Below are 21,662 nucleotides of genomic sequence, written 5' to 3'. Positions count from 1 at the left end.
GCGTGATATGTTAGGTGCAGTAGAAAAGACTGTTCGAGGTGCCCCGATGATAATGAGAAAATCAAGCACAATAGTCTATATAGTGGTTTCGTCGGAATTTGTCCCGCAACAAATAATCTTTTATCGAAAGTAGCTATTCGATTTTTAAATGTAGCAAAAGGGTCTTATGGCTATTCCGGACATAAGTGATCTAGAAAATCAAGAAATCCACTAATGAATCTTCAGTAAAATTATACTTACACAAACCGAACCAAAGTTTAATTCGACATAAAGGTCTACGAAGCACAATTTTTTACAAACGAACCAATGTAAATAAATTTCGACGGAGTTTTGACTCGACGACAAAGCTCGAAAACGCTTCGACACTATACTGGAGTTTGACTCGGCGGCAAAGTGTCGAGGACAAAGATACACATTGGAGTTTGACTCGATGACGAGAACCTAAAAGTTACAACTAAGGAAAGTAAAGTGCAATACGATAAGTAAAGATAAATTTGTTTGATTTGTCGAGGGCTCCTTTCAGTTGACACCTGATAGTACTTATAATGGTTGAGTGATAATTGCTCCTTGGCGGTTACAACTTTCAAATAGTCTTCATTGACTATTTTCGCGTTCACTATTCTTCATCAACTGATCGACCACATTCTTGGGCTGTTGTCTCTGCTGTATAGGTGGTCGTATAACTATCGATAGTTCTCCAAGGACTCCTAGTAACATGAATCCTTCCAGTTGCCTCTATCGATCATGCCCACGTTCTTTAGTCCTCACAAGTCCCACGATGAGGCCCTCGGGCAGTTATCTTTATGAAGTGCAGGGGCTCATATAAATGTTCATGACCACTCTATTGCCGGGTGTCCAAAAAATAACCGCTCTTTGCTTCGGACGCGCATTTATTTTTTACCATTCCAAATCTCTGACAACATGACCTGTTGTCGACGCCAAACTCAGTGATCATTTCAATTTCGACGTAGTATTCAACAAATAGACACATGGCATCAATACACACCATTGTCGATTGGCACGTGAGCAACCTCCAGTAGATTAGCATACATATGATAGTATCCACGTGCCGTACGTATGGTCTATTCATGCTCTGGTATTCCGCTGTGGTTCTCCTTCACGTTTTGAGCACGTGTCAGGATGGATTATTTTTTGGGTCAACAATAGCTTGTAGGGGAGACGTGACGGATTAGGCACACGATATATCTTCGATTCACGTACCATTAAGTGCAATCAATCTCATATTCAGATTGCCCAAAAGCTTTGGTCGGAACCTAAAATGAGCGCCCGCAGTCTAAACATTACCCTATATGCAAAAGCACTTTACACCATGCGGTCAAGAACTGTCTAGCGAATGAAATGAAAGGCCATCTCGATGCTGCTGCTTTGTAAAAATGCAATAGGTTCAGTACCTATTCTCCAAAAAAAAAAAAAAAAAGAAAGACCCTACTCTCCAGAGAGAGGTATCCGTGCACTACTATAGAAAATCCTACTCTTGCATTTGCGACTTCGATTTCATCCAAACTTCATCGCTCGAGATTTATTTGCAGGCACAAGCACAACAATATTGCAGATGCATCGGAATGTTGGACAAGGTTGAAGAATCAAATGACACAAAATGAAGAGCTCAGAAGATAGAAACAGGCATTTCCTGCAACAAGACTACATAGGTAAACTTGCAAAGTCGGTATTTATAGCGCCACAACCTGTAAAACCATAATCCTAGCAAATAGAAAATTTCTAATAAATAAGAAATAGGAGACCAGCACCCTCACTCCATAAGAGATAGAATATGGGTAAAAAAGCTACTAAAACAACTCAAAAAATAAGCGAGCAATCATCCATTCTCTTCCGCATTAGAAGTTATATTCGATGTAGACTGTCGACAGTTCTCACAAAGATAGACAGTCCATCACGCTGGAAATTACTCGTATTGCAAACAATGGAAATAAAAATTGCTTATTATCTCGAATCCAAGCTAGCTTCAGACTGAAATTTACATATCTGACTTCGAGGGACTCGACGCCAAAATTTGTATGGTACAAAAGCTCCATGTACAATAGCTCCATGGCTCCCTCTTTACAAAAGATAATCCTACTCAAAGTAAAACTTGTAGCAAAAGATGAATGAAATAGACTTCCTCCAGGTGACCGTCATATATACCGACAGGTTGAAAGAAACAGAGACTATCTTCCCAAATGTACTATGTACCAAGCACCATGTCACCAAACCTAAAAACCACCTAAGGGATACCGTTATTTTTCCGTGCATTCTCTACTTCTCGTTTCGTTAGTTAATTCCTTCCTCTCTACATATCCTAAGTCTCAAAACTGGGATAACAGGTCTGTGATTACTCGTCATCATCGTTTAACAATGCAAAGGAGAAAGGTTTGAATTTGTAACCATCACCATGGTAAAACTTATTTTGGAATTCTACCCAGTGAAGACGCAGGGCATGAAGGAAGGCGCTCAAGGTCTCCATCATTAGAAGAATGAAGGCAGTTGCAAAAGCAAAAACGGCGAGACCCACCAACCGAATGATCGCATTGTCATACCTGCAATAACCAAAACTATAATTACTTCTTTGCACGACATCATACATATGGTATCCCAATACCCCAAAGAAAAAGAAAAAAGACGTAGCCTGCTTCATTGTGATGACCTTTTCTAACCAACATGCATTAAGACACGATGACCAGGCTCATTGACAAAAAAGTAAATGTGCCCGCAGTAAACCGACATTGAGACCAGAGAGAGGTAGAAAATGGCGGACCGCCTCCGGCTTGGAACGGCCTTTTTACTTTAGCGGGCTGGCCGGGCTGAGCACAGTTGGGGCCGGCCCTATTCCAAACTTTTTTGGCCCTTTGGTCCACTTTCATTATTTATATATGGGACCAAAGGACTTTTTAGGACTAGCGGCCACTAAAAAAAAGACCGTGTGCGCCGGCCCGCCCTATTTGCCACCACTAAGACCAGATATAATTTAAGGTTCTAGAGCAAAAAGTAAGCAAATAGCTCCACAATTTTAGTTATTTGCAAACATCCTTCAAAAGATGCACTAACGGTGTGTTTGATAACCATATTAAGTGCTGACAAAAATAAACATCATTAAGTGCGTTAAGTAAAGGATTTAATTGATGCACTGATAAAATTACTTAATGGAAGTTAAGATTTTACCAATTATGTTGCCAAAAACTACCAATAATCTACACAACTCCATGTTTGGTATAAAATTAACTATATTTGGTACTCAACACTCATCGACTATTATAAAACAGATTTTTATTCCCTATTCAGCACTTAAAACTGTTGACACTAAAGTGCAATGCTTATGTTATCGGTATATTCAATTTACCAAACGTATGCCCTAAGTGTAAAATCCCGCACCCCCAAAGCTAAGTTTGTCCATCAAATAATTTGGACGGGTGCATCTCCTGATGACCTGATGTAAACATGAGTATCCCGTTCTAGATCATAGAATAAAAAGGGTCGTGACTATAGTATATGACTCGGCTAATTCTAAAGTAATCAAATTGCACTTGCTTTATTGAAATTTTGCTCGATTTACGTAAGTTAATAAGAATGAAATTACAAGCTTTCTTAATATATATATATATATGGGATCATAACCCACTTTACAAAATTACGATATTGCCAAGTTCCCCATATGTTATGTAACGAACCATAATATTCTAATTCTAGAGCACAAAAAAGGTCAGCGGCTGAGCTACAGGACAACGAGACCTAGGCTGCCTGCATTCCTTTGACATGAATGTTCAAAAATCTAAATCATCATGAACAAACTCATACACTAAATAGCAAAATAAGTGAGCGCATTCTTTTTCCGGCATCACTGCAGTAATGCAAAGGCCCGAAATTAAAGCCAAACTTACCCCCAGGCAAGTAGGAGCACTTTCTCATAGAAGACCGTCGACAATTCCGAGTGGGCCAAGCTATAAAAGCAGCCAGACATCATTTCAGGACCATGACATCAATTGGGGGGGGTGGGTTGGGGGTCAAAATAAAGGAAAAGGCAAATGGATGTACCTCAAAGCCCAAAGACGAAGATAAGAAGCTGTATTGGAAACAGCACCTAAAACAAATTCTATTGAGTGTATCATTTGATGCACAAAAACCTCACTGAAATTAAAATCCTCATGATGTTGCAGGGCGCGGGCAGAATCAGGCTCTGCTTCAACATCCATCTCAGAAATACCAAGCACCCCGTAAGTACGACCTTGGAATCGCTGAAGGCATGACACGGAAAAATATCCATTAGATAAAGAAATATCTAATTCATCAATGACTCTTTCTTCAATCTGTTTCAGAGGAGAGACACTATCACACTCTCATGAAAAAAAAAATGCATCTCCTTTTCCGTGTACAATGTATTTCTTGGAAATCAACATTTGTTAGGCTTCAAGGGGATAAGATGGGATTGGGAGTAGAAGGAAATCCACCGGAACTGTCTTTTGTGTCATACATGCCAGTAAAATCTTTAAACCAACATTAGACTGGATTATGTATCCCTCTTCACCCACATGGTCAAACATTTTATATGTTGATAATTAATGCGGCTAAATAAAGAAACATACTTCACTCACAAACCTCGAGTTCTTCAGAGAAAAGCTTATAGATGGACATAAGGATAAAATAATTTGATTAATCCATGAACCGACTAGTTCTCTCTATCAAATTAACCGAAAGGAAGTTGTCTCTAACTTAATAATTGGCTAAAGAAAGGGGAACAAGAGACATTTAACAAGTGATGTACCTCAATGTGAAGCCTTTTCAATATAAAAGGTTTAGGAAAAAGCATCCATGGGACAGCAATGAGAGCCAAAAGTAATAGAAGGATCTGCAAAGTTTCACATAATTGATGAAATAAGGAACACGAGAATAAATCTTACGCATCAATAAATAAAAACAGTACCTGAAGTGGCCGCTGGCCCCAAAACAGTTGGTTCTCCCCAAGATCATCAGTAGGACTCAGAAACATGTAAATCATAACATGGTAAAGATCGGCTTGAGAACCGGTGCACCACTTGATAACAATAAGAAGTGATAGATATCCAAAAAGGCTGTTGAGAAAGATCATCTGTGGCACAAACTGATACCTAAGACAAAATTAAAAGTTTAGTTCAATACTCTCATGCTTCATATCTAGATGACCTAAGCTAAGTGATACGTCCGTAGCATACTCTCGTGTAAAAGTGTGATATCCGCATCAGCTCTGGAGAAAAGAGAGAAATGTTTCAAGGAGGGAACACACACCTGATATCCAGAGAACTTTCAAAATATCTTGCATTGAAATAACTCAAGATGATCCCTAAATTCATTTGCGTCACACCCAACAGAATCGACATCTTCATCTTGAGTGAGTTCAAGAAAGGAAGTTCAGAACGACTTCCACGCCAACTAGGATCTACACCGAATGGATAAGGGTCTCGGTATTTAATTAAACCAGCTGAACGTGCATCACTGGTCCAAGCAAGCAGAATAAGTAAGTTATGAGAATACATATACGACAAAACCAAACATAGATATTGTGTTGGTCTGGTCATACACGATGCAACAAAAGAAGCGAGAACCTTCAAATATTCGAAATGGTCCTTAGTAAAGAAAAAATGATGAAATCAAGAGCGGGTTGGCTCATAAATGGTAGCTAGACATGTAAATTTGGTCTTCCTAATACACAATGTTTCGTTTAGAGAACATAAGTTTGTTGGTCTATTTCAACGACAGAGAGATGTATGCAATAAACATACAAGTTCAGGCACCCTTCGTTCTCCATCAAAACGAAGTGCTGATGAAAATATACATATATTGAAACCATTCTACATTGACAAGAATAAAATGCTGTATCTTTTCAATATTTTTGAACTAGCACAGTTTGACACCCCTGCCATTGGTTTGCATCAGTGTAATATGACCTCAAGATCAAATCCCATTACCAGTTTGAAGATAGTACACAACTCAGAACCACATCTCTGGCATCCAAAACTAGAACACAGCAAGACTAGAACAATTTCAATAACTTCGACATCTCCCAGAAAAAGCACAACCAGTTCAACTGGAGTCCATTCATCAAGAAACTAACATGCTAACGTGCCAGTTTTGAATTTCCTGCGAAAACAGAAGTAACACTCCGATTTATGAAAAATTCAAAAGAATTTGGGGCGACTTGAAGTGCTAACATTAATACTTTGTACAGATTTTAAGGGATCAATATTATTAAAATTAGAAGAAGTTGCACATTTAATGTTACAAGTAAAGCTAAAATCAAAGAGCCAAGATCCCCAAGCCAAACAAATTAATAGCTAAATCGATAGGTTAATAACTAGGACTATGATGACTATCCCGACACATACATTGTGATGCTTGACTGATCGTCGGGTTGGTCAATAGCTAAGTGCTAACAAAGGGAAAAAAACAACCTATAAAATTGAAATTGTGGAAAAACTGACAAAAAAAAAACTTCTTCAATCTGCTTCTGCTGCATGTGAATTCTAATGATGGAGCTATACTGTTCATGAGTAGCAGAAGTAACACCTTAACAAGTACACTTTGGACCAAACAATTGAGCTGCCCAAGTGTCCCCAGAAACAAGTAAAAAAATTTCGTCATAGACAGAGAACTACAAGAAAGATAAAGCCAAACCTGCAAGTAGTATCCCGACATTTGTAAGCAGACCGACCAAATATGTGAAACGGCACAGAGAAGAATTCATTGTAAATCAACCCACAGTAAATTGAAAATAGGGACATCAAAAGGAGAACATAGCGTCCGCCAAATAACATCTCCATAAAGCTGCCCAGTTTCTGTCAGAAAAGAACCTTGATAGATTCATCAGATCAGCGTAGAACCAAGCATATAGACAAATTAAGCAGCTCCTCTCTGTGTGCGTGGGTGTGTCTGTGTGTTTGTGTGTGAGAGAGGGAGGGAGAGGGAGACATTCCACAAACTTTCTCACTTTAAAAAGCGAGGGATACAAATATTCTGTTAGTGAAATAATCAATCATTACTCTTACAGACACGACATACCTTATTACTGAGCTTGCTTTCCCGAGCAATGAGGACTAAAGCTCCCAACAACAAGCATATCCCGTGACCCCAATCACCAAACATCACTGCAAAAAGAAACGGAAAAGTAACGACAGTGTAAACTGCAGGATTTGCTTCTTGATACCTCGCAACTCTGCCACAGAAAAGAAACTAATATCAGTTGAATAAACAGTGCAGGTCCTTTCAAAAGTCGAAGAATTATATAAGCTGAATGGGACATATTACCAAATCAATCAAATTTTTTGCCAAGGATTTAATCATGAGTAAGCAGTTTAAAGCAGAAGAGAACGAGAAATAACCTACTCAGCAATTCCAAGTGCAAACACTTGGAATTTGCACTCTGAGCTAATCTACTTACCTAACCCAATAAGAAACTAAAAGGACAATGAACCTGTTAAATATATATGACTACATGTTTATTCACATACAAAAATTGTCGTGCTATAGTCTGAAAATCACAGATCTATATAAAATCATGAAAAATGCTTAAAGATGTAGGCACGATTCAGCTCACCCATATGCATCAACAATTTCCTGATATGCATTTGTAAATTTATTCATTCGGAAAAACGTAGGCGGAGATTCTACTGCATCCATCGTATGAAATATGATGCCCACTTGTGAATTACTATCATATGTTGCACGCTGCAGAACCTCCTGGATCTGCAAGGATAGAACATATCCTTAAAATTCTCAATCCCTGAAGTTTCTAATCAAAATTAGAATCGAGCCTAAGAAACCTAGATAAGATGGGGATAAAAGGAAGCATAAATCATGTTAATCACCTTAGCTTTGGCAAAGATTGGGCACCATCCCTCTCCAACAAGACACTTTTTCGTAACATCAAAATTAAGCATATTCAATGTATCATATACCGCTTTCTCCCTTCTTACCTGAGAAAAAATGCAAAATAAAGCAATTGATTACTAGAAAGGGAAAAAAGGAAAAGAAAACCTCAGCTTATGAACCTTTGATGGTTTGACTAAAGGGGAAAGAAACATATCCCACCAAATTTGTCCATTTTGGCAGATGGAGGCTCATGGAACTAAGGGCTGAATTTCGATGACGTATCCCCGCATCCAGGGTTGCTTCCAGTTCAGAAAGACGTGACAAAACCTAAAACAGAAACCTCAAGCTGTAGGCATAATAGAAAGGGCTTCGTAGGTGCAAGACAGAGTATATGTTATTACACAGCCACAAGGCTATGGATATTTAGCTAATTACATTCCTGATGACCCACATCCATGTTACATTTTTGTGATATTGTTGGCAAAAAGTTGATTTATCAGCATATGGAAAAAACTTTGAAAGGATGATCATAATAGGTGAGAATTCTAGGAAAACAATAGTTACTTCAGTTCAAGATATCTGTATCATGCAAGCGAAAGACATATTCTCGACGTCATTAGTGCACTCACTTCGCTAGTCATTTGCCTTTGTTTGGTAATATCATCAGGAACAGGATAACAGTTCGCACCAAATGCTTCGCAAATTTTTCTTATCTTTTTCCTTGCTTGCTCTCCAGAGAAATAAACCATGAAAACTACTTTCTCAACCTGCAAAAATGAAGTCAGAGAATCAGGATTCTCCTGCTAGAACAGAATTTTTTTTTTTTTTTTTTAAGAAGCAGCTCCACTGACCAGCTTAAATTTTTGTCTCTATTTTCAAGCATGAACACTACCAAGCGGCTTGCGGCTTGAAAGATAATAAATATTTTAAGGAGTGAAACAGGGAAAAAAAATCGGCAACTCTAAGATACTAAAAGTATCGGGAAAAAGATCACCAATCCCAAGAAGAGTTGGAAAGAAAAGAACCATTTCAGATGTTACAGGGTCCATGATGCCTTCATTGGCTGGCGCCTGATTGAAAAGCATATTGCCCCTTGTCGCACGAAAAAGCATCCTCTCAAATATAAGTACTTTGGTCTGGCAAATAATCCCACTGACATAGTTCAAACCAGATTGTTCGGATGCTCCTGGTCTCATCTCCTTGGAAAAGAAAATGCAATCCAAGATGAATAATCCAGCAGACAATTTTTTGCAAGAAGCCACTTGCAGAAAGTACCTTTTCAAGTAAGGAAGCAGTCTCAACATAATCATTTGAGTATGCAGTTTCATCCAATTCTCTCTCTTCTGCAACAGGATGGTTCTTTCCTGAGAAAAGAAAGCTGCCTGCCTGGCAGCATCACCAAGGAAATATATGTTAATGCAAAGGAAGAGGTCTCAAAATTTGAATCTGCAAACAAAAATTTGAGTCTTGACATCCGCTTTGTTGTGGTGTATTACTTCACAATTGGACGAACCATGTAAAGCAACTAAAGTACCGCGACTCTCAGATAAAGCAAACCATTAAATATCAGGTAGCTAATACACGCAGTGTTTACCTCATCAAGAGGTCTTAGAAATAAAAATCTGCAAATTAGAGGGCTAAAGAGGTCCTATGCCAAAGCTAGGATTGATTGACTATACTGGCATAGAAGTTTGCTTTCCCACAGGGAAGACCATCATTTCCTCTACAAACAATGTTTTAGTAAATCTGCATATAATACTGACAATAAGTAACCATCCACCCACACAGATTCATATGATCATTATTACTTCTCTAATATGATTTCCATCTTGGATCAGTTTTATGAACACAGCAGAGCAGCAAGATAAGCTAGTACCGCTAGGATTTGCACCGTATGCCAAGTAATCAATCTTTGACAACACAGTGATGGCACATGCCCATTGAAATGTAAAAGGGGAATAATGGGTGGAAACTGGAAACGGAAGTGGAGGAGAATGAGACAAATCACATTCTCCAATATATAGGTACATCAATAGAAGAAAGTCCACTCGGGAAAGGAAATGAAGTATCTCCAGTATATTATAAGACTGAAAAATGAGACTAACCTCTTGCAATACCATCTTATATTCCAGGAGCTCATTGTAAGATTGTCTGAGACGCTCACTGTTAGAGTTCATTTCAGTTAGCTCATGTTCATGTTCAACAAGCTGAATCTGGTAACAAAGGAATATTACTATTAGAGAGGACAAATCTGGCAAACTGGACGTCCCTTAAGAAGTCAGACTCAAGTAAGATGGAAATAACAGATGGACAGTGGTTGAAGAGGGGAGGAAAGTAGTAAGCCGAGAAGGACCTCAACTTCCTCCAACACAACATCTGGTTGCACAACTGGATTCTCAGGAGACTTTATACCAGCTTTACCAACTTGATCTTTAAAAAACCGCAATTTCCTCGACATCTCCGCGCAGCGTTTCACCTAATTATAAAAATCACGTGATATGACTCTGCAGACTTCTGACATCTCCAAAACTTTTTCAAACGACAAACTACAAAGATGTCAATAAGAACAAGCTAAAACAAATTTAACAAATGCATGTTTTTTGGGAACACAACTTGCCCTGTTACATGCATGAAGGAGAGTATTTTTTCGGGGGCCAAACACAGAGGAAAGCCTGGATATACGTAAATTGTGATATGGACACCATAATTATTATCTTAATATTTGAGGTCCTTATGCATATGGATGCAATTAAATATAATAGTAAGTGTGCCCAATCCTAGAAAGAAGCAATGCCTATGTTGTTAATTATGACAGCCCAAACCTATTACATGTTCCATTTTTCAAACAAGGCATGAACAATGAGAAATTTCTTCCATCTAAAAAAAGGTGCGAACTACAATTCTTCTTATCTGAGTTTCCACGAACTCATAATACCACCTGCATTGCGAAATAACATTACCAAGATGAACAATAATAGGCAAGATGATGCCTCAATGTAAGCATCACTCATGCAAAATGAACTTGATCTGTTGCAGCAAAGATACCTGATTAACAAATGTTCTCTGGAAAGGGCTTTTCTCAGCATTTAACTGCAAAGGACAAAAAGGTGTTAACAGTTGTCCAAAGACCTAATGATCATGAACAATCCATAAGGTCAAAAAAGTGTGAAAGTAACCACATTGATGGATCCCGGACGAAAATACAGAGAGCATGAGCACATATAATTACACTAAAAACCTTACCTCATGAGTCAAATAAAATCTAAATACCGTAGCCAATATGAAACCCAGAAGTTCCTCATTCACGACGCGATAAACTGAACTAACCATAAAACCAAAGACCTTGCCTCACGAGTCAAATGAAATCCAGATTCCATGTCAAATATGAAATCACCAGAACTTCCTTGTTCCCGATGTCAAATATGAAATAAACTGAATTAACCAAAAAATCAAAAAAAGAAAAGAAGAGTTAAAACTGTCCGCATGGCCGTCGTGCTTCTTTGCGGCTCTCAAATTTTCAAGTTACACAAGCAGCAAACCCACAGGACAGGATCATCGAACCTGACCTGATCATTCCATCAGCAAACTCCACGGTAGTGACAGAAACTATCTTAAAATTCACAAGGTCCGGCATTCTCTTCCACTCGATCGAGATTTCTCCAACAGCCGAAAAAGGAAAGAGAAAAATGTCTACACAATGCTAATTCCAACATAAATCAGGACGAGTCAAGTGATGATCGGAGTGGAGCACACTTACGTCGCGGAACTGGACGAGGCCGACCTCGCCGAGATAGGACACGGCACGATGAGCGGACTCGACGGGGATGATGAATTGGACGAAGGTCATCTGCTCCGAGCGCATCAGATCCATGGCCGGCAATTTCCCGATGAACTCCTCCATTTTCCGGACGCTACGGGAACAGAAACGGCAAACACTCGACACTCCGGCAGAGAGAGAGAGATCGCAGAGTATGCGCCTAGATTGATTGCGCCGTGGATCCACGGAATCAGCAGATCCGAGACAAGACAGGCTCAGTCGGTCTCAGGAGATACCGCAGGACGTGGCGGCGATCAGTGCGCAGCGACGCCCCGTGCTTCGGCTCGTGGAACGCGAGGAGGGGAAGAGAGAAACCGCCGTGGATTCAGAGCGGCGGGAACTTCGCGATCGCATGGCATCATCGGAGCGAGGATTGGGAGGAGAAGCCACAAGACTGACTGTAATGTAACTGCAATTGGGGGCCCGCTTTCTTCCTGGTACGGAAGAACAAAATGAAGTTCGTTTAGCTTTGAAGACACGACGGCGATGGTGATTGGCTAATCATGAGGGGGGAGTCGACGATTAGGAGATAGTCAACGCTCAAGTGGGCCGAGCGAACCAGTTCGGCGTTATGGCCCAACACAAAAAAAAAAAATCGAAAAAAAAAATTAAATGAAAACCTGAAATGCACCGATTTTTTTAAATAAAAATGTAAAGTAGATCTTGTTCTAAATAAGAGTCTGAAATACGATTTTTACTTCAAAAGAAGATCTGAAAGAAAGATATTCTCGTTTTTAACCATTTTAAATTTTTTCCCATTTTTTCTATTTTCATTTCCATTTTCTTTTTTCTTTTTTTTGCCTTTTTCTTTTCCCTTCCCGGTCGATGCCGGCCTCGGGCGAGGGATGTCCGCACCATCTTCGAGCGAGGGCCACCCTCGCCTGCGTCGGCATCTAGCGAGGCAACCCTCCAAGCGAGGGCTTTCCTCACCACATCCGGCGAGCCAACCCCCGCCCGACACCGGCCTTGCCCGCCCAAGCGAGGGTGAGGGTTGCCTCGGCCAATCCTCGTAGGATGCTAGGCGAGACCGACGTTGGCCCCAGGCAAGGATGACCCTTGGTGTGGGCATCCCTCGCTTGAGGCCGACGATCGGCCGAAGGAGAAAGAAAAAAAAAATAGAAATAGAAAAAGAAAAAAATTTAAAACGGCAAAAGACGAAAATATCATTTGAACGGATTTTTTTCTGGAATAAAAAGGGTATTTTAGGCCCTTCTTCGTACTATTATTTGAGAAAATCATATCTATGGTTTTATTTGAAATTTTTCCCTTAAAAAAAAAAAAGGGAGGACCGAAAGTCTCCCTATTCTTGGCCCCAAAAATCCCATTCCACCTCCCCTGCGGAACAGCTTCTCTTTTTGACGAACTCCTGCTCTGCTTGACGAACCAGAGTCTGAATAGAGACGTCGGATTCTTGCTAGCGTCGGCGCTTTCCGTTAACGCCGCGCCGTCCCGGTAAGTCTCTGTCCCAATTCGCCGTCTTCGCATTCGGAGGTTCATTTACCAGTTCTCGCCATGTAAAGATTGTCGATGGGTGTGTCTTGGGAGCGTCATTCGTTGCTTGTTGTTGTTTACCTATTTGCTTGCTTGATGGGAGAAATCTGTAGTTGGGTGGTTTCGGAGAACAAATTAAATGAGCGGGGTGAGTTTCGTTTTGCTCTTGATAGGTTTATCGCCACCCAAGAACGAGCGGTTCTGCATGCTATCAGACACCTGCGTCGGTGGTTTGTGACCCAGCTTCGTCTGTTTTTTGAAGGCATTAACAGTTAGGCTAGTACTCATAGGTGTGACTTAGGTTGGATGTCCCTTAGGAAAATGGGTAAGAAGATTTCATCATCATTTGATGTGGGAAATCCCTGACTCTCCCATGGTAAAATTTGGGCGGAGAGTTTTTTTTTGTCCAGAGTTTGAAGAAAGGCCATGCGGATGACTTGTGTGGTTCTATGGAGGTTGTGTTTAATGAATGGATAGGTGAGTGAAGAAACTATGCAAAAGTGGCTGAAGTCTTAGGTTTTTCGGTTTTCTGAATTGTCATCTGTAATTGGGTCCTAATCGATGGTATCAAAAGGAGCGGTAAGTCAGAGAAAGATGTATCGTGTGAACTAGAATAAGCCTCTGAAGTCAGACGAAAGAGTTCGAGTTTTCTGGATTGGAACTAAAACTACCGAATTTGTCGTGGGTCACTCTAGGAAACTAGTTTACACTTCAACTGGAAAGGTGCGACTTTTAGGTCTCTTCTTATGCTATGATTGGGAATAAGATTGCTTTAAAAGGACTGCTGGTCCGTGAATGATTTGAAACTGCCTGTACTGGGTGCATTTACAGTGGTGTTTCATAGAATCATGTTTCATTGTTGGAGTAGCTATGCCAAAATGAAGGACAAGTTCACCCAAATTTAATATTTTGAGAAGGAGATCCTTGTATCTTTCAATAGTCGGGCGTTACTGAAGCGCTTGAGCTACTTAAATATTAGTTAACATTGCAAGAAGCTAAAAGATTACGACTGTCTGTTCGCCAGTTTAAGCCTTTCAGTCATTGGTAGAAATTCTTTCCACGCTTGTTTGGCACTTTTGAGATTATAAGTTTTAGTTCACTGGCTGTCTAAAATTGTCTGTTTTGGACGAAGTGGCAGGTCTACATTGGTTATTGTTTTCTTCCGTTGCCTGATAGATCTACATTATCAACAGCATCAGCCTTCATAGCTTATTGATTTGGAAGTCTCAGTCAAATTCCACAACATGGGGAAATCTGCTGGTGATGAAAAGATTCTCAGCTACAAAGACGTCGTGCTCAGACGGTCGGATCTGGACATACTTAGCGGTCCATACTTTCTCAATGACCGTGTCATTGAGTTCTATTTCAGCTATCTTTCTTCATGTTATCCTTCTCCAGATATTTTACTGGTTCCACCTTCAATTGCATTTTGGATAGCAAACTGTCCTGATGTCGATGGACTAAAAGATTTCGTAGAGCCTCTAGATTTGCCTGGTAAGAAACTTGTAATTTTCCCAGTCAACGACAATGAAAATGTGGGCCTAGCAGAGGGTGGTTCTCATTGGAGCTTGCTGGTGTTTGAGAGAGAAGCCGGTGTGTTTGTGCATCATGACAGCTCAGGAGGGATGAATAGTCAATACGCCAAGCGACTCTATGAAGTCCTGGTTAGATTTGTAAATGGCTCAAATTCAGCATCTGATGCCAAATTCATTCAATGCAGTAGCTCACCGCAGCAGCTAAATGGCTATGATTGTGGCTTATTTGTGATAGCTAGTGCAAGAGTGATATGTCGCTGGTATGAAACTGCTAAATTGGGCAACAAGAACGATCTTTGGTTTTCTTCTGTTGAGCAGCAGGTTACTCCTCTTGCTGTTACTGAATTAAGAACAGAGATTCTTCAGCTGATAAAAGATCTGATGGCCGCTGGTGCTAAATAATGATGCTGATCGGGGGGACAAGAGAGAGAGAGAGAGAGAGAGAGAGAGAGAGAGAGAGAGGGGCTGCAGAAAGAACGGAATACCAGAGTGACGGGGCTTTCCTAGAAAGACATTCGGGCATCTCGTTGGCTTAGGAAGAATGGAGAAAATTTCTCCAGAGATGGGTTCTTGCAAAGGATCCGAGAGATGTTTTCTGTGTTTTTGAAATCCAAAGGATGTTCAGATCTACTTGGACATTCATGACATTCTGGCTGTGTCCCTATCACTCTTCTCAATGACTAGCAAATGTGTTTTTTCGTACTCTTTTATCGTCTTGAGGAGATGTAGCAGTGTGAGGAGTATTATATTGGTAGCATTCAGGGGTTTCTAGTGCGACTTTAATGTGTACCAAACTTCAACTTTTCATACATGTACCTTTAAGTTTCCATGTGAACTTGAACCTTTGCTCTTTTGGGCGAAAAAGATCGTCTTTCTTTTCTTGGGGCATGCTTCTGATTGGGGACAATCTATTAGCCTGTAACTTAGATCGGCTTTAGCAAGTCGAAATCGTTGCTGTGGTCGTAAAGTTCATGATTTGTTGATTCCAGGGAAGGTTTGATGGGATGTTTATAACTTCGCAATGAAGTTAGTCTCCAAAAACCAAAAGCTATAAACTTATAAAAGTAACTCCCACTAATTCCAGTGCGTATTAGTTGGTTGAATCCTACCTCAGCGTTAGAATATTTCCTGTCAACTTCCCAGCCAGAAATTCTCTGGAGATGCCGTTGGGATGGGAGCCAGCAAGTGCAAAGAATAAATAATCTTAATCTTATAGATCTTTCGAAGTCAGACAACCACAAAAGACCAATTAACATTTGTATCCTAAATATAATAACCTATTAGAACGTCGGCAAAATTAAAAACATAACCACAACCTTTGTCCTAACAAATTCATGGACAGGATGAGATTCCTCGAGATTAAACTAGGGGTTGACCACTTCTCGTGTGTCTCGCAACAGCCTCCAACCACCTGTAAAAAAGGAGATGAATTTCACCATCTGAAAAATGCTATAGGCGAAAAAGTATGGCGATGCTGTGCACACACAGAAGGAAGCAGTATCTCAACAAAAAAACCCGAATCCCAAGATAAGGCACCCGAAACATCAAACTGGCTAACAGAAATGTAGCAGCAATGGTCTTCTAAAATGACTCCTGATGTGTAATGTGACCATCACATAACTATCCTTCCCCCTCCCCCTCCTCCTCCTTTCCCCCTTCTCCTCTCTCTTTCTTCTTTCCCCTTTCTCACTACCTAGTTGCATAAATAATGCCACCTAAAAATGACTCCCATACAAACTCATCACAGTGGTGTGGGATTCATGTGGGTCTTCAAATTGTGGGTCTAACCATATATATTTCATTGGACCAGTGAATTTGCAGATAGAGAGAAGTCGAACCAAACAACCCGATAAATTTGGGGAAAAAGAATTTATTCATGGTCAATTCGGATATAATACCCATATCAAGGTAGTAGCCCTCTCAAATCATGGTAGTATCGACTAGATAGCTCCCCAGAACTCTCAAGGATGTAGCAAACTCCTGCCAATGAAGGAATTGCATTAAAGCATAACAAAGATACGAGAACGATAGTATTAAACTTGGAGAGAACAGGAATTATGCATACATTAAGGTGCCTCAAGGCATTCTGTGCATTTACATCAGCCATGGATGCTTCAAAATCAACATAAAAGTGGTAGTCGAAGTATCTGCTGTGGTGCACCATACCGCAACAGCAAGAAGAGAGTTAACAGCCATAAAATTACAAGGTCCATCTTTTCAACACTAAATGCAGCTTAAGATTTTAAGATACTTACTTCGGAGCACCATTGTTGGTATCATCAGGTGTTCGTAGAGTTCGCTTCCTCAAGGGTCGACTTTCAATCTGTCCAAGCCGCATGACAGGTTAATCCAAATAAGTAGATGGTACTTCTAGAAAGGAAAATCGAGACTACCTTCGTTAGATTGATTTTCCGAAGAGCAAAAACAGCAAGTGCCTTAAAAAGGACTCCGGGACCCTCCTCCAGTGAGAAAACTATACTTGTCTGAGAGGCCATTAAGGGTAATCATTAGTGCTGGGTAGAAGTTGGGGTAGGCAAAGTGAAACATCAAAAAATGTATAGTCCATCAGCTCGTGGGAAAAGAAGAGTACATAAATATAGTTTCCCGAAAGTGACCTTGAAGGGCATATCGGTGCCAGGAATAATGGGCTCCCTCGCCAGCATAAGGAATCGAGTAACATTATCAGAATCATCCTATCGATAAAGGCAAAAGATTACAGAATGGAATTGAGATCAGCAATCATACCAAGTAGTAACAGATAAAAAGGTAAGATGAAAACCTGAATGTCTTTAGCAAGAATATTCAAGTCATAGATTTTGGCTGCAGCAGCACTGGCAACGGCTCCTGCATCTTTTAGGTCGTGGAAAGCAACATGCTGCAAGTTCAGAGCAACCACAAGCCAGTTAGAACAAGAAACCGGCCATGCATGTCAAAGTTACTAAAATTTCTAAACTAATTGATATCTATGCCAACTATTGATGGATATTCTAAAATGCTCTAGCCATGTACCCTGTGATTCCTTAGGTAAATCTGACCAAAGTGCATCACAACAGCAGAGCTGCTATGAGACAATATCATGACTGAAAAAGGATAAAGAATTTCATATATATCCCAATTAAAATCACTTAAAAGGGATTTGCAAGTTGATTGAAAATCAAATCATTCACATTGCAATTCTATTTAGACTCTACGGACACAGAAACTTTCCAGTTTTATAATTCAACACAATACAATGACACATATGCTTTTCAAGTTTAATTATTTGAAACCTCAATAAGGGTGATCTACCAAAACAGTCAAAGCAGAACATGATCAAAAGAGTATACAGTCGCAAAGATATTATAGACATGCCCTCCGATGGTTAAACTCAGATCTAGATAGATACTTCTGCATACTCAAACTTTTATAGAGACTGTCTAGAATGAAAATGAAACCCGAGACTTCAATTATGGAATAATCACCAACTCTAGATACAGGACTGTTCAGAGGGAGGGAAGACTTTGCCACAACAAGTAGCTTTAGTAAAAGGTACTGGCGATACCTTTGCAGCACCAGCAGTATCGTCCACTTCTTCTCTGACTAGGCCAATCTTCGTCAGCGTGTGCTCACACTGTGCAAGAGCCTGAAAATGGAAAACAGATTTAAAAACTCATTTTTATGTAGAAGTAGGAAAACTCCGATCAGTAAGTCGCATAGTACCTGTGGATGGCTAAGAACCCGCTTCAGATCTCCAATTTCAACACCATGATTTGCTAATAAGCAGTGCTTTACAGCCAGCTTCACTTCCCCAACTATATGCAACCTGTGCCGGATTAAAAGGTCATAATTTCGGTGAATGCTTCCACCTAACGAATTCTCGATTGGAAGAACTGCTCTGTCCACTAGCCATTTTTCAACGGCCTGCAGGAAGAGATAGAAGAAGGAAAAAATGAGGAATCTATATGCACAACTAACTCTGTTTTTGGTCCATGACCGGGCTGTTCACAAAGGTTTACCGACTCTTTTGTAATCATATACCATGACAAGTTAGAGACACCTAAATCTGCAAAATCTGTCAAGTACTTTCATTTTTCTGATAGCTGTCGGGTAAACTCCTACTTGCGCCAGTTGCGACAGGTAGGATTGTGCAGGTAAAGTCTAAGAGTCGCCAGGAGAACGCCAACCCCTGGCACCGGGCAAATCTAGCAGGATGCTTGTGGGTAGTTTCAGACTCCACACTAGAGTGTGGGATTAAATGAGAACCACCAAACGAGCATCCCGCCATGGGGAAATCTGTCAAGTATTCTATTAGATACTCATCTAACCCAAACATTTACATTGTCTGTAAGACACCTCTTTCGAGCACCAACAAAACCAGAAGACCCCTTGTTTCAAAGAGTTATTTTTATCTACTGGGAAGGTTTTTGATGAAAAGTTCCCATAGATCTACCTGTTGTTGATGGAAAATTGGATCTTGGCCTAAAAAATGTAATCTTTCTCGATAAAGTCAAGCTAGAGAGGCAAAAGAAAAGGTATAACCATAACCCACTCATCCTTGACACCATTTCTTTCCTATTTCCTGTTTCAAGTTGAATCTGTGTGCAGTATTCTTCCTTATCAGTTCAAGAAATCAATTTTTAATTCTAATTTCTTCTCTTTCTCAACAAACCCCAACCCCTCCTCGCACGCCATCAGGCTTCGCAGCAACCTGCGAGCTAGAGAAAAGACATGCAACTAACTCGACTTGAGCAGCTTCCTTGATCCAACAAACATACCCAATTTCAAAGAACTTTACGAAAGACTCACTTGGAAAGCAGTGTCGAATTGTTCGCATGGCACTGCTTCACAGTTCGGATAAGCCTTCTCCGCCGCCGCCTCGCTGTACGCGCCGCGAACTCCCTGCATGACATTGCCAAACCATCGACCAGAAAAAGAAATTTAAAAAAACGAATAAATTAATGAAGAATGAGCTGGACTACGTGATGCCATCAACGTCGAGTGGACAATTATTCACCTGGTAAGCAACCCGCAGGCGAGATCCGTCGGTGTTGGGATTGGAGCTCTGTACCGAAGACAGAGGCTCTATTGACGAACACGGAATCAGCAAAAAAAAAAAAAAAAGATAAACTTGAATCGTTTTATAACCATAAATAATCAAAGCGAACTCCAATCACAAATGATGAAATTCAAAGGGGAACGCGTCGATTTCGTACTGGGAAACAAATGCGCGTCCATGTGGACATGCTCGCCCCTGGAACCCTCGAAAGCTTTGTTCAGCTCAAGAGCCTGCGATAGGCGATTCCTCGCTCCGACCCTGTTGCTCTCCTCCTTCGGAGACGCCATCGAGAGCGACCCCACGAGCTGTCCCGGGCGCCCATCGCGAGCGGCACGGGCTACGCTCGGTCGGTGATTGAGCGGAGAGGATTCGCGAGAGACTCGTGATCGAAGAGGCAGCGAAGATCCCGCTGTGGAAGCCGCCATTGCATGCAAGCTTTTCTTCTGCCGCGTTCGCTCGTATGTAGGGAGGGGGAGAGAGAGGGAGAGGAGCGAAGGTAGAATTTTTCTTTTTCTTTTTTTTGGTCCAATAGCGAAGGTGGATTTAAAAAGTCAATTTTTCGGGAAAAAATCTGAAAGGACAGCCACGTTTCCAGCTCGCCACGAGGGTAATTATTTTCCTAAGATTTGATACTTAAATTATTACCTAGTTATTTATGTCTATTCGTAAGCGATGGAATTATTTTTCGTCGATCACTCTTATAAACGTTAAACGATCTTTTTCAAAAAATATTTTTTAAATAATCCATCTTGAACGAAACAAATACGCCCTTAATTTTTTTTATGATAAGATGTTCAAATTTTTCGAATCTATATATAAGTCACGTTTTAGTCGTTGCATTTGCATTCCAAGAATAATTAGAGAAGTATTGCGAATACCTAAGATCATACTTCTCGATAGTTCCGAAAAGCGATTTTCAAAAGCGCTTATTTAGTATAATAAAATCTCCCTTGATAACAACGAGGAGAATTCCCAATGAAAAGAATTAGATGGGAATTTTTTTTTTTTTTGCATACTTATTTTTTATTTTTTTTATTTTAAGAAGAGTGAATTCCAATTTCAGCCGATTTAATTAGTAGTTTGGGGATACTTTGTGCGAGATTTTCCCCGAGAAGGGAAAAGGGAAAACGCAGCGAAGATGGAGGGAAGCTGAAGCGACGACTCCCGACCACAAGCGTGATTTTCGAGGTGGTGTCGTTCGTAACCAATGTTAGGGTCTTCGGTGGGTGGACCGGAGCGATGGGAACCGTGCTGGATTTTTCTAAATGGGAAATTTTAGGAATGAATTGCAATTATGAGGGTCGATCCAAAAGCCATTGTTGACCCGGTGATTCGGGCCGAGTTGGGCCGAAACCTTTTCGGCCCATCTTGGCTTCACTCGCGAGGGCCCGAGGGCATTGCCGGACTGGCCCTCTATAAAATTGCCCTCTTGTCGTGCCCGGAAGGGCCTAATACCTTAAAAAAAAAAATTCAAATTTAGCTCTTGTCCCAATTTTACCTTTCATATTATAAAAAAACCTTCCAACTTTAGGTGCAATCTCAATTCTACCCTAAATTTTTTTTCTTTTTTGTCCCTTAAAAAAAACACCCCCAATTTTAAGTTATGTCCCAATTATACCCTAAACTTTTTTGTTTCATAAAAACGATCAACTTTAGGTCCAGTGCCCCGAACTTTTTTTTTCATAAAATAATCACGGTTTTACGTTCAGTTTCGATTTTACTCTAATTTTTTTTTCTAATAAAATATCACCTTAGTAATTTTTTCGTTTAGGCTTCGCTCTCTCGCGCTTAGGAATGTTTTATCTCTAGCGGTCGGAGAACTCACACTCAAGATATCGACTAGCTCGTGCTTGCGAGTTTTCTATTTCTCGATTGTCAACAAGAATTTTTGTATGGAGGGTTAATGGGGGCAAATATGTGACTCAAGTAA

The 21,662-nt window shown here is 40.4% G+C and overlaps 3 protein-coding genes across 12 annotated transcripts; 1 reads left to right on the top strand and 2 right to left on the bottom strand.

Annotated features, from left to right (window-relative positions):
• Positions 1–1,933: 1,933 nt before the first annotated feature.
• LOC115738192 (V-type proton ATPase subunit a1-like) lies at positions 1,934–15,220 on the bottom strand. 3 transcript variants are annotated; one of them, XM_030670732.2, is made up of 19 exons: positions 15,135–15,220; positions 11,612–11,816; positions 10,900–10,944; positions 10,208–10,330; positions 9,960–10,067; positions 9,130–9,240; positions 8,880–9,053; positions 8,484–8,621; positions 8,074–8,181; positions 7,851–7,958; positions 7,580–7,728; positions 7,045–7,198; positions 6,661–6,821; positions 5,275–5,481; positions 4,934–5,117; positions 4,775–4,858; positions 4,048–4,247; positions 3,894–3,953; positions 1,934–2,555 (listed from the first exon to the last, which is right to left on the bottom strand). In XM_030670732.2, exons 1-19 carry the CDS (start codon positions 15,218–15,220, stop codon positions 2,351–2,353), a joined length of 2,610 nt encoding a protein of 869 aa, XP_030526592.1. In that variant the 3' UTR covers positions 1,934–2,350. The 3 variants fall into 3 exon arrangements, with proteins under 3 accessions (XP_030526592.1, XP_030526593.1, XP_030526594.1); XM_030670733.2 differs by having other exon boundaries at positions 11,612–11,815; positions 15,120–15,141; XM_030670734.2 differs by lacking the exon at positions 15,135–15,220 and having other exon boundaries at positions 11,612–12,132.
• Positions 12,970–15,987, top strand: LOC115738195 (NEDD8-specific protease 1). Of its 7 annotated transcripts, none has more exons than XM_048283269.1 (4): positions 13,005–13,123; positions 13,336–13,885; positions 14,339–15,388; positions 15,460–15,987. In XM_048283269.1, exon 3 carries the CDS (start codon positions 14,407–14,409, stop codon positions 15,097–15,099), a length of 693 nt encoding a protein of 230 aa, XP_048139226.1. In that variant the 5' UTR covers positions 13,005–13,123; positions 13,336–13,885; positions 14,339–14,406; the 3' UTR covers positions 15,100–15,388; positions 15,460–15,987. The 7 variants fall into 7 exon arrangements, with proteins under 7 accessions (XP_048139230.1, XP_048139226.1, XP_048139224.1 ...); XM_048283270.1 differs by having other exon boundaries at positions 13,024–13,123; positions 13,192–13,885; XM_048283273.1 differs by lacking the exon at positions 13,336–13,885 and having other exon boundaries at positions 12,970–13,123; positions 14,356–15,388.
• Positions 15,884–20,215, bottom strand: LOC115738194 (arogenate dehydratase 2). 2 transcript variants are annotated; one of them, XM_030670735.1, is made up of 12 exons: positions 19,890–20,215; positions 19,691–19,758; positions 19,483–19,575; positions 18,397–18,597; positions 18,239–18,319; positions 17,477–17,572; positions 17,313–17,390; positions 17,091–17,180; positions 16,953–17,020; positions 16,763–16,847; positions 16,596–16,677; positions 15,884–16,108 (listed from the first exon to the last, which is right to left on the bottom strand). In XM_030670735.1, exons 1-11 carry the CDS (start codon positions 20,155–20,157, stop codon positions 16,618–16,620), a joined length of 1,188 nt encoding a protein of 395 aa, XP_030526595.1. In that variant the 5' UTR covers positions 20,158–20,215; the 3' UTR covers positions 15,884–16,108; positions 16,596–16,617. The 2 variants fall into 2 exon arrangements, with proteins under 2 accessions (XP_030526595.1, XP_030526598.1); XM_030670738.1 differs by having other exon boundaries at positions 16,763–16,844.
• Positions 20,216–21,662: the final 1,447 nt, after the last annotated feature.

Source organism: Rhodamnia argentea, chromosome 8 (assembly GCF_020921035.1).
Source record: "Rhodamnia argentea isolate NSW1041297 chromosome 8, ASM2092103v1, whole genome shotgun sequence".
Lineage (NCBI taxonomy): Eukaryota > Viridiplantae > Streptophyta > Magnoliopsida > Myrtales > Myrtaceae > Rhodamnia > Rhodamnia argentea.
Note: the sequence above shows the minus strand (reverse complement) of the source record. Positions and strands in the feature narration are given on the sequence as shown.

Coding starts and splice junctions, on each gene's coding strand:
- LOC115738192 (XM_030670732.2), bottom strand. CDS start 15,220: ATGCCCGAATGTCTTTCTAGGAAAGCCCCGTCACTCTGGTATTCCGTT. Junction 7,199..7,579: donor GAAATTGTTGATGCATATGG/GTGAGCTGAATC, acceptor TTTCTGTGGCAG/AGTTGCGAGGTATCAAGAAG. Junction 2,556..3,893: donor GTGCTCCTACTTGCCTGGGG/GTAAGTTTGGCT, acceptor TGGTTATTGCAG/GTATGACAATGCGATCATTC.
- LOC115738195 (XM_048283273.1), top strand. CDS start 14,407: ATGGGGAAATCTGCTGGTGATGAAAAGATTCTCAGCTACAAAGACGTC.
- LOC115738194 (XM_030670735.1), bottom strand. CDS start 20,157: ATGGCGGCTTCCACAGCGGGATCTTCGCTGCCTCTTCGATCACGAGTC. Junction 19,576..19,690: donor GCCTGCGGGTTGCTTACCAG/GTGAATAATTGT, acceptor AATGTCATGCAG/GGAGTTCGCGGCGCGTACAG. Junction 16,848..16,952: donor ACCAACAATGGTGCTCCGAA/GTAAGTATCTTA, acceptor GGTGCACCACAG/CAGATACTTCGACTACCACT.